Source organism: Lepidochelys olivacea (genome assembly GCF_965140295.1).
Source record: "Lepidochelys olivacea isolate rLepOli2 genome assembly, chromosome: 2".
Lineage (NCBI taxonomy): Eukaryota > Metazoa > Chordata > Testudines > Cheloniidae > Lepidochelys > Lepidochelys olivacea.
The window spans coordinates 216672879-216685178 of record NC_140412.1 but is presented as its reverse complement, the minus strand read 5'-3'; the positions used below and the strand labels follow the sequence as shown (position 1 = coordinate 216685178).

At 40.5% G+C, this 12300-nt stretch overlaps 1 protein-coding gene across 4 annotated transcripts in view; it reads right to left on the bottom strand.

The window, feature by feature from the left end:
- The window catches only part of ETV1 (ETS variant transcription factor 1), a 73987-nt gene that overhangs the window by 31924 nt on the left and 29763 nt on the right, over positions 1-12300 (bottom strand). For all 4 annotated transcript variants that reach the window (XM_084620504.1, XM_084620506.1, XM_084620505.1 and 1 more), the window contains 2 exons: positions 4670-4799; positions 2857-3045 (listed from right to left, as the gene is read on the bottom strand). In XM_084620504.1, the coding sequence (XP_084476630.1) occupies positions 2857-3045; positions 4670-4799 (319 nt within the window). The remainder of the gene's footprint in view (positions 1-2856; positions 3046-4669; positions 4800-12300) is intronic.

The following is a 12300-nucleotide window of genomic DNA, read 5'->3' as shown; positions in this document are numbered from 1 at the left end:
ACACGACCAGGAACCAATGATTTTTCAGTTTCTTGTACTTTGGGAGTGAACTGACGCGGTTCATGCAAGTAAAATCAGATGCTCACTTTGAGAAAATTGGCTGGAGAAGGAGAGTAGGATTTGATCGTTAGGTCAATACATTCTTCAATATAAATCTTATGAAGTACACATTTCAAACACAAATTTTAACATCTATTCAACTTTCATCAAAACACTGCCATGAATCCAAATATTTACTGTCATGTGTAGAAACAACTGAAGAATAAGATAGCAATGGAGACTGAACTTTAATTAGTTTAAAAAATTGAAGAATATTCCACTCTGGAGTGGCACACGGTAACATTAGGCTTTGCAATTCCACCTACACCTGCACAAAATAAACTTAGAAACTCAAACATATTATGAAATAGTTAGGCTGACTGGCACTGCATTCATTTCCCCTCTCTTCCTTTTTTCATTAGCCAAAAAAAGAAGCAGAAATTATCATTAAGAACTGTCAAGGAGTGAATCAGAAAATTGCAACTTGAAGTTAAAATAAGAAACAGGCTCACTTGCAAAGCCTCAAAGGAAGTTAATAATACTTGTTGTACTGGAAGCTTTGTATGGAATCAAGCCATTTGTTTATACAAGTGAATTTGATTCCTTTTGGTACTTGTTAGGACTATTTGTCCCCCATACACTCATGCCTTGTATGAAGCTGAATGTTCTTGAGGCTGCTGTTATCCTAAGCCACAGAATGTATGGTCCAGAGAAATGTACACACATTTTATATAGATGCATATAATCACATTCAACCATAGAACTGATTTGTTTAAAACAACAGTATTTTTTGAATACACTAATAAAGGAAGCCTGCCTCTCTCCTACCAGACCTGTGCAGAATGCAACAGATCATACTGCAATCCAGACCTTTCCATATTCTTCTCACAAAAATATTTACAAGATCTGCGTACACACCACTGAGTTCAGAAAGGGAAGCAAGGAATGGTAGGAGGAGACCATGAAACAAATTCAGGATTAAAAACAAAGGAAAAAATACCTTCCACAGCAAAATGTACCATTTTTTGGAAATAAAGAAGAATGGAATTTTTAGCCACACAACATTAGCCTTACTCTTTGAGTTTATTACTTGGGGCTTTGCTAAAAGGTTGTTCACTAATTATTCCTTCAGTGAAGGGAAGCATAATGCAAAATGTCCTTAGGAGGGTGTGCATCAAACCATATGGTAAATATAATGAAAACATCATGTGACAAACCTATTATAAAGCGAAGTGTCATGAGAAACTATACACACTGGAGAAAAGGTATATGTGAGCCCTCCAAATGTATATGTTTAGGCTGAAATGCAGCTTCCGCTATAACCTTCCTTTTCAGTTGCTCCCAAACAAAAACCTGTTAATCTGAAATAGTCCATCTTGCTCTCTGAATAGAGACCAATTTAATGTTTAGAAAATTTCAGACAAACCTGCTCAGCCATCTGAGTTTGGTGTTCTTACAGAAATACACTTGCCCGATGTCCTGCAATCAAAACCACAATCTGCCCTCTATTGAGGGCCTGCACAGTTCCAACACAGCCCAAGAAGGATGGGGCAGGATCTTGGTGAAGGCAACTGAATGTGTTGATTCAGTGCCGCCTTACTCCATCTCCTGCCAGTGAGGCTCATATAGTCTCATGCAGAACTTAAAGTTTCCCCAGCAGAACCCAAAATAGGCAGCAGGAATGGAAACACCACCATCTCTCCCTAGAAATGAGGCGAGGGACCTCTGCATACAGCTGAGCTTGCTGGTGCAGGAGCATATAAACTGCATCTCCTGGCACAGCAGGGGTGAATCTGAACCCATATGCTCTATGGAGTAAGATCTTAATTTTATTTCAACATGGATTGTTTTTTTAAATATATTTTTGAAGCGCTCATGTGTCACTCTGAACATGTGTGTACTTATGGGTATGCACGCTATTTAACAAACAAAACCATGTTCAAATAATAAGGTTAAGATCTTACTTATACTCGCATGCAAGCAGGTAAACTGACAGTTGCAAAAATAAGAAACTCCATCCTGAGCATATGTGTTGCAAAACTTAGGCAAAGGGGAGTGAGCTAAGAAAGATCATCCATTGTCGGGAGACCTCTAAAACAGCAAAACAGAACAGGGTGACTTAAGGGCACAGTTTCAGTTTTAATTCTGGATTTTTTAGCTTTTGTGAGTTTTATTCAGTCTAATATTGTTTGAACATGGTTTATTTTGGCAGCTTAATTTCCTTTTTATAAGCTGTTGTATTTCAAAAAGCTCTCAAAAAATAATACTCACCCTTTCAGGGAAGAGTATGCAAAGTGACACTACACTCTCTAACAGCAACTCCAGAAGATACCCATCCTTCTATTCAGATGTGTATTAGACAATCTTACATACTTATTTGTTAGCATGGGGCCAGATTCTGATACCCTGGTCCATGCCAGGTAGTACTTCACTCCTCAGGTAGTTCTGTTGGCTTCAGTGGAATTACTTGAGGAGTACGGTACCACTCATGGTAAGTAAAGGTGGCAGAAATAGGCCCTGATACACTGTAGTTGCCAATCTGAGCTTCCACAGCAGAAATCTCAGGCTGACAGACCCCTATAAAGGAGTTCTAGAAATGCAATTACGAAGGATGCTTCTGCCACTCTTAGCCATTACTGACTAGTATCCTGGTCCCACTGATTTCAATGGGAATAGCTACAGAGTCAAGTACTACTCAACCCAAAGAAGGGTAGCAGAATCAGACAACAGCCTTAACTATCAATGCCAATATCTTTTATTGCCAACCCAATATCTTTTATTGTGGTCATTAGGGTATTGGTTTTCTGTTTTTTTTACCTGTGATCCATAGGGAAGCTGTTGTCTTGAATGGACTGGGATGGAGGGAGGTGAGTAGGAAAAGCCCGGTCGGGTTTAGGAGTCTGAGCTGAGTTTGGGGATGCATGGTGAAGCGGTGACACTGGAGTGCTGGATGGCGTTGGTGGGTTAGAGGGCCTCATTCCAACTTGTGGCTTCTGGTCATAGGCACTAACAGCAGGGTGAAAGGTGAGAAGTTAATTTCTCTGCAAATAAAATGTAGTACCACAGAAACATTATCCTATTCATCTTCCTTTTATTCTGAGAGCACCTGGGGGAGTTCTGGGGGAGTTCTCTTTTCTGTACATGGAAAAGCACACAGAAAAGTTAGCTAGCAGTTACACATGGAGGTCATGTTCTTTGCCTCTGTGGGGCAGAGATGTATTTTTAAAAGGATTTGGTGTTACAGTGAGACACTAACAGGAGACAGGCACAAAGAAATTTTCAAAGCATAGGCAGCTGGACCAGAGTAGAAAGAGCCTGCCCTGCTTTCCGTGGTCTGCACAGACCTCAGAGTGAGACAATAAAGAATGCAACTGGAGAAAAGGAATCTGACCCAGAAAAATACAGCTCTGTTAGTTTATCTACCCACACGCAGATGTTAGCAGCTTCCACTGACGGACTTTTTCCTCTCTCAAAACTGAAGCACTGATCCTGCAAACACTTATGCGTGTGCTTAACATTATTCACATGTTTCCTGATTCTGGAAAACAATAAAGCATGTACACAAGTCCATTCCTATTCAAGAAAGGACTAATGCAGGTGCTTAGAGTTAAGCCCATGCATAAGTGTTTTCCTGAATCAAGACCACTGCTAGTCCAGCTGAAGTTAGTGGAATTACTTGCCTGCTCAACGTTTCAGCACACGAGTAAGCATCTATGGGGGATAAAACAATAAGGGGGTCTAAAAGGGTACCTAATAGGTAACAAGGGTCACCTTGGTAAGTAAAGCAGAAATCCCCAAGATCATTCCTCTGTGACTGAGTTTTATCACGTTTGCAACAGGGGTGCCCTGTCTGTCACATGAAGAGGCAGATCTAGATGGTTTTGCTGATACCTATAATGGTAGTGTACTTATGAGAACAAAAATTCTGTGCTGACTGGGTTAAAGATTCCCAAATAGACTAAAACATCAATAAGACACCCAGCAACTGCTAACATTTGAGGAGAAAAGGAAGACAAAAATCTGAACCAAAATAACATGCATAAAGAATGAAATGATACCAAACTCCATTTTTATCTCCTAAAATAATTAAAACATTTACTGTCTATCCTGATTATCAGAGGGAGACCACTTCCTTCTAAAAAAATAAAAGTATCTGCAAAGCCTAATAAAATACTATTTGTACACTGTAATTGTCCATGAATGCACACATATATCATCTGCAAAAGTTGTCAAATACCTAAAGTGTTGCTAAGACCTGCCAATCTCTCGCCTGTTACCAGGAGCTCTCTCTCAGCCTAAAGTGCATAATGCATTTTAAAAGTACTTTCAACACAGCTCGCAGTAAACAAGACTCCCTCCCCCATTTTTTAAACTATAGCTACATCCAGAGGAGAAGTGCAGCCACGAGTATTTCAATGAAAATTATTGCTTTAAAATGATTAAGTGCTTGATAGGACTGTAAACAGTTCCATCAATGTTCAGCTAAATGCATTATCTCATGAGTGTTATCTGCTGAAGAGGTAACTTTTATAAGATCTCTATTTTGGTTTTATTTCTCTTTAATCGGTCCTCATTTAAATCTGCAGTCCTACTTCTGAAGCTACTATAGAAGTACTCCTTGTTGCTTTACCTGACATTGTACAGGCACTTTTCCCCATAACTGAACTTGAATGGCTGTTCTTGACTACAAGCAGAGCCAAGTTCCGAACATGGACTGTGGGGTTCTTTCTTGATTTTCACTGGGAGACCATGAAAAGCCACTGGAAAGGAGAAAAAACAACAACAAAAACATGGAGTTAGAAACCAAGCATGGCATTAAACAGTGTGCAGTATCAAGCAAGTTAGATGCTGCTAATGAAACACAATTAATTAAACCACTGTAATAATAGACACAGTTGAAGAAATGAACATTTCAGGCATTTCTTTGGGTGTCAAATTGAGAAACAGACACCAGAGATCCTTTGCATTGGCTATTAGCACTTTTATTGTTTAACAGAATGATGGCCAGGCTCCCATCTCACTAGTAGGAAAATAACAGCCCACTTCTTTTTGGCTTAGCTACTGTAAATGTTGTCAGAGGCAAAATACTTCCCAGGCACAAAATGCTTCTAAGTAATATTAGCGTGGTAGCTTTCAGCTGTAAAGGCATAGTAGTTCACTTTAAAGAGTAACACACCTATTACTGCAAAATTAATTTCTTATGTATGAGCCTCAAATACAGGACCTCTAATTTTTTTGGTCTCACAAAATATGTGAAAACTTGTAATAAAATTTACAAAATTAGCGGATTACAGGCTTAAGAGTTGATGTTATAATAACAAAGTAATGTCAGAAACGTACACAATAAAAAAGCCTTATATAGTTCACTAAAAGATTTATTAGCTGAAATCCTGGCCCAGCTGAAGACAATGGGAATTTTGCCATTGACATTAATGGGACCAGGATTTTACCCAGTGTATTCAAAGGCAGCAAGAGGAAGGGATGGGACAGAAATGGAATATGAATGAGAAGCACAGGTTTATCTAAACTGGGCAAAGAGGTCAAAGTCAGGATAGGGCTAGCTTGTTAACCTCAACCTTTTCTGTAGTTCAAGGTCGACCTTAGCCAAAATGAAGGTAAAAGATGCTCATCTGCATCTACATTGACAGCTCAGAATTACCTCAACCCCTTTTGCTAATCCAATAAGGGGCAACAGAATAGGGCTATGGGAGTACAAAAATGTTGGAGAAGAGCAGTCCTAAAAGACAATTTTTAAAAAAAATATTTTTAAAATACAGTCCAATACACAGCGAGGCTACAATTCCATCTCTGGACTCTGTTAGCATGCCTAAAACCTTTCATCTTAACTCTTGTGGTCGATGATATCACCAGAACATCCTGTTGAAATTTCAGCTTTCGACACCTATATCACATTGGGATCCTCCTACAACCCTGTACGTCTGGGGAGTTTCAGTGACTTCTGAGGGACTCCCCACACATTCTGGGGTCCACATTAGCAAATGTCAGTGCAGCATCAGAGCATTATTATGTACCCTTAGGCTTTACATCATTCCTTCACTTGCATGTAATCTTAAAAGTGATAGTTTGACATATGATAGCTCCAAAATGTGGGGGTGGGGAGGTTGTTGAGCATGTGCACACACATATACATTTTCCTAAAGTAATATATATTGCAACAGATCATGCAGTCTTCTTAAAAGTGAACGTGCACTGGAGGAAAACCAAGGGAAAGTTTGAATGGACCTCTTCAATTAAGGGCGCCAAAATTTAAATGAGAGGTCAAAATGTGGTCCATGGTCAGGCTTTCCCTGTCATTGCGGGGTAGAACAATGCTGATATCCTACAGGATTTTATTGCTGGTGTACTGTACTTTAACCACAATTTCTATGATGTAAGTACAACAGTTGTGTACATTTATTTTTAATCAAAGGATTTGGGGCCAAATCTAACTCTCATTAATCAGGTGAGGAGTTGGAGGAAATGAGACTCCATGTATGATTATGATGAGCAAGATCTAGCCCTTTATGTAAATATATATGCAAATTAGTTGTGGCCCCAGAGCTCCTGATTAGTTGCCAATTCTCCCCACTCTATCACAGAGCTCGGACAAATCTGTCTTAAATGAAAAAAACAACAACAAGAAACTCAATATTTCTTTAAATACAACTTTCTCCCCCTCTTAAGGCTTGACTCTTCTCTCAGTTACTTACACAAGAAGAAACTGATGTAATTCCGTTCACTTCAACAGAGTTACATCTGAATTTACACCCATGTGAGAGCAGGATCAGATCTTCAGCTGTGCCAACTCCTACAACCACCTATCCACCCACCAGGAGTCAGCATGTCGGTTCAGACTCCACGTATGTCTCCACCACAAAAAAAGGGTGTTCGCAACTCAGGTTAGCTAGCCCATGTTAGCTAATTCCAGTTAAAATAGCAGGGAGGACACAGCAACTTCGCTTTTAACTCGAGTCAGCAGCTTGAGTTCAACCCCAGGCTTCCCTATATAACTCTAGCTGCAAACCCAAGTTAAAAGCTGAGTCGCTGTGTCTTTACCACTATTTTAACCCATGTTGCTAACCCAAGTTAAGGACAGGGTGCAAATTAAACTGCAATTAAAACCCATGGCTAACCCATGCCAGCTAACTCTGGCTCATGGGACTTGGGCTGTGGGGCAGTTTAACTGAGGTATAGATGTTCGGGCTTTTGCTGGAGCCCAGGCTCTAGGACCCCGCAAGCTGGGAGGGGCCCAGAGCTCAGGCTGCAGCCCAGCTTGCCCAGACATCTACTCTGCGAGCCTGAGTCAGCTGGCACGGACCAGCCACAGGTGTCTAACTGCACTGTAGACATATCCTGTTTGTCCTGGCCACAGAGACTGTGTTCCCCCTCTGACAGGCCCAGTATCTCTGGCTCTTACCTTAAGTCTGTGACTTGTTCTGATTTGAATCTATTGCAAGTTAACCTATGAATGCAACAGGTTTTTTTATTTTAAAAGCCAACAATTGCATAGTCGCACAAAGGCCACACGCTGCTCTATTTTCTCTTTTTGACTTTACTGCTTCCTCAGAGTTAATCTGTTATGAAAAATGACTTCCCTTATTTATTTTGAAATAACGGGAGTACAGAGACTCCCACACCGCAGCCCTGCATGCAGAACGGGTTGGGTATTTCATCACAGTGCTGAGAGCCTGAACCTCGGCAAACAGGCAGTTTTCCAGCTCACCGGCACAAGCACAAGTGAAAGCAGCACATTCATTTTGTGCAATTTGCTTTACCTTCCCACACGGAGTTGGTGCATGTAAAAGGCTGTTAAGTACTAAATTATTCCTTATCAAATCACCATCATCTGGAGTCATGATCAACACTAATTAAATTACTTTCACTGAACACGGCTCCAGCCTGCTGCCTCCACTGAGAGGTACATTTTATTTTGCTTACAGTACAGTCCTAGCTAGGCCCAGGGCAGAGCACTAGAAGGCATCTGTGCTATAGTTTTAATTAAAGTTTACCCCACCTTCTTCCAAGTTTTATGAGCTAGGGTGAAGTGTATCAAATGAAACAGGTTAACTCCTTCCTTTCATGTAGGGAACACAGTTCAGTCCATAGCGATTTTATATTAGATCCATACCTTAACTATGGCCAGGACAGATAACATAGCTGTAAAATGTAAAGCCCTCCTGAGGAACACCCCAGATCCACTTGTCATGTAAAACTCCATCCACCACTCCTTAAATGGGCACTTTAAGGGGAAGGAAAGGACAAGAGATCCTGAGAATATACTTGTTACATTTTTTCTGTGATGGCTACTTGACCTTTCAAACCACCCCTTGAGGCTGGCTGATGAGGACTGAGTGACCACAACAGACACATTTTAAAAAGAAAAGGAGTACTTGTGGCACCTTAGAGACGAACAAATTGCATCCGATGAAGTGGGCTGTAGCCCATGAAAGCTTATGCTCAAACAAATTGGTTCGTCTCTAAGGTGCCACAAGTCCTCCTTTTCTTTTTTGCGAATACAGACTAACACGGCTGCTACTCTGAAACCAGACAAATTTTAAGCATTCAAAATGCCAATACTTATTTATCTTCACTGCCATTCCTTCCCCCCCCCACACACACACACACTACAGTTCACTGTAGGTAGCAACATTTTTTTGTATCTATTTAATATTATTTGTTGTTTTGCTACACTGAATTTAAGTTTTTTTAAACCATGAAGTACTTTTGGGGAAAGTGGGGTTGCTTTTTTTTTTTAAATATTTGTATTCTTACTGGAAAAGAGCAAGGTACCCATACATCCAAGTTAAAAAAATAATGGTATTTAAAATAACCAAGGCCTTTTCTCCCCAAAACTCACCAGGTAAAATCCAGAAATCCTGACCCCATTGAAATAACTGGAAATTTTGCCAGTGACTTCAATAGGGCCAGGATTTCACCCCAAATACTTAATTACTCATAGATGGCCACCTCCAAACTAAAAAAATAAAAAAATAAAAATGACCCTTTATAAAACAAGGGCCCAATCCTACAAACTTTATTTGGATGAGTTGCTGGGATTCTTTGTGAGCAACTGGTCTACCTGTGAGAGTAAGGTTAGTCCGGATTAATCCTGCTCAGTGCACTGCTCATGTTAGTAGTGGTCCCTTTGAAATTACCATGACTGCTGACATAAGACAAGCATGATCTGGCTCATTGTATTTAGCAGTAAATGGATCACTGTGTAAGTCTGGTGTGCCTTTATGTGCCTTATAAAAAGATACACGTTTTTGATATGTAATGTGCTAATTTGTATTCTCTTTATGTTTGCATTCTATAATGTATCCCTGGGGCGGGGGGGTGTGTGTTAAAAAGTGCTTTTTTTGTGGAAAAGTTAGTAAAGCAAACAACTCCACTGTGCTATAAACTCATAAATGGCATGCATATATAAACATGCACACATATACACTACAGGCCATCGCCACTAGGTCTGAGGCACTGTCTTCCTTTGACTATTGTCAGCAATCAACACCTTGATCCCGACTACCTTACTCATGCAAACTCGCCATTCAAGTCAATGAGGCTTGTTCTGAGTGAAGTCTTCGTGTTAGGACCCAGTGGAGACTTATTTTATTAAAACATCTGTAAGTGATTAGAAATCACCTTGCCTTGACTAAGACTTATATGTTGGTATCTTTAGTGCCCTGCTGCCTGAGATAAATAGGGCGGTAAGCTTCTCTGCACATGGTCAAACTGTAATTAATTTGGGCCAATTTGGTACAATAAGTTACTTTTCTTGGGAAAGCCCAAGGAAGGAGCTGTGTCAGATAGCAAGCGCTGGCTATACAGACAGTGCACATTAAGCTGGACTGTGAATCTGCAGCACACTAGATTGCCATGCACTAACTGGCCACGTGGACCCTGCTACCATGCATAAAAGGTTCTGTACTGTGCACAAGCAAGGTCCATGTGGCCAGTTAGTGAGTGGCAGGCTAATGCTCTATAGATTTATAACCCAGTTTACTGTTCACTAACTGTCCATATAGACAAGCCTTTAATTACTTCTATACTACGTGAAACCATTGATTCAAGTCAATCGTGAGTTGAATACTTGAGATGAGGAAGAACTGGGAAAACACCTCATGAAACTGGCTGTAAGTCTTTCACCTTTGAATGCAAAGCTAATTTTTAGTTTGCAGAGATGAGACTCCTGCTGCGATCACAAGGACAAAATAAGTATGCTTTTCAGGAAAGTTGTGTGTTGAAAAAACCCTCATAAAGCGGGTAATTGTAGGGTTTTCGCTTTCAGCTTAGTGTCTAAGTGTTCACTTTCACTCTATAGACCAAAGGTTATCACTTTATTATCCGCATGTGTATGGAGACAGTCATGTACTAGCTGATGTAAAATGGTGTCAGGATCAAATCACTGACACCTGCTAACTCGCATGCTTTAGAGAACTTCCAGTCATTTAGTAATGCTAGACCCATATGTATAGGTTAGAGGATTTTGTGCACCACCAGAAAGATAGTAATGGAGAAGTCACAATAAGTCATGTTCTGGACATACCCACTGAACACATTTTTGGGTTGCTTCTCACCTTAATGTCATACAATCATCTCGAAGTGTATGTCTACACTTGGAGCTGGACGGTGTAATATCCAGCTCCAGGAAACACATCCATACTATCTCTGATCGAGCTCGTGCAGTGCGAGCAGCAGGAGAAGCTAACCATTCCAAGTATGATCCCACCTGAGGCCCAGGTATGTTCTTGGGTCAATCCGCCTGTCCCACGGCTAGCATCACTGCAGCTACACTTCTATTTTTCGCATGCTAGCTCTAACAGGGCTAGTGTGGGTATGTCTCTTTGAGCTAGAAATTATGCTTTCCAGCTCCAGTGTAAATATACCTTCAATCAGATTTTGTATGTGATCTCATTCGCTTTTAGGACCAATGAAATACATGTATAAATAGGTGGCATGGGGTTTTTCACACCAGCGAGAAGATGAAAACCCATTCACTTTAAGTTAAGGTCACTTCAATTCCAGGTGATAAACTGATTGAGATGACCTCAGTTAGTAGTCAGTTAAATTCCAGAAGCAAAGGGGAAGGCCCTGTGTACTGATAAAGCCAACAGTGTCACAGACTCTTTAAATTCATCTTCCCATACACACACAGAAAGCAGCAAACACTTCAGATACATCAGAGCCTCTCAAAGATTCTTTTCCAGTACATTTACCTCTGCCAAGCCCTCCCCATCCCCCAACACACAAGACTCCATTACTAAAGGGTCTAATCTCAGCTATCAGCAGAGAGTGGCTTTTATGGAGCTATTAAACCATTTCTCTTGTTTACAGTGCCTGAAGAAAGATGTGAATTATGTCTGTGACAAAACAGGCGATAACATTTCTAAACTGGTATCAAAATGCAAACTGAAATACATTTAAGGGCAGGGACCCTACTTTGTGTTTTTTGTGATTTCCCTCATCTCCTGGAGAAGCACTCACCTGATGATTCTAAGAAGGGACTTATTCTGTCACATAATAGGTAGACTTTTTTGAGACAAAAAGATTAAAGTCTACTAGTTACAAAATGGTACACTCAAAAGAAGGCAAAATGTTAGTTACTTCTCAGCTGAGAAGATGTTCTACAAAGGCTCTTACTAGCAGACATTAAAAACAAACAAACACTGGGTTCTCATGAGGACTGTAACACTATGATGCTCCAACAGCTAGCTACTTACTGTTTAAATACACAGCCGGTAAACTCAGTATTCATAGTCCCATATCAAGTACAACAGAACACAAAACTAAAAACTTATTGGACAGCATTCAAGGTAGGAATGTCAGTCTTTATAAATGTTTCTTTAGTATCTGTGAAGACATGAGCTTCACCTCGGAACAGTAAGTGCCAAAATTCTGGATGGGTGAAGGTCACATGGCAAGTCAGAGATAGAGATCTTTTTGGATAACTTTGGTCTTGGCCCAGTTTGTAGATAGTGGCCCAGTAGCTGACGGGGATACAGTGCAGACAGCAGATCCTACTTGTGGTATGCTCTTATCCCACTCTGCACTAGCTGAAAGGGTTTACAGTTAGTCTAGTTTAAAAGGTGTAGATGACAGAGGCAAGATCTTCATCTGAGAGGACTGGGTGCAATCTCTTGGAAAAACAGAGATGAAAAAAAGTGTTTCTGACCACTGATACAACTGTGGAGAGCAGAGGAAGTGACAGAGATGAGCCAGGTCCCAAGATTGTGGATTGCTCGGAAATGGTTGAGCAGATAAGAT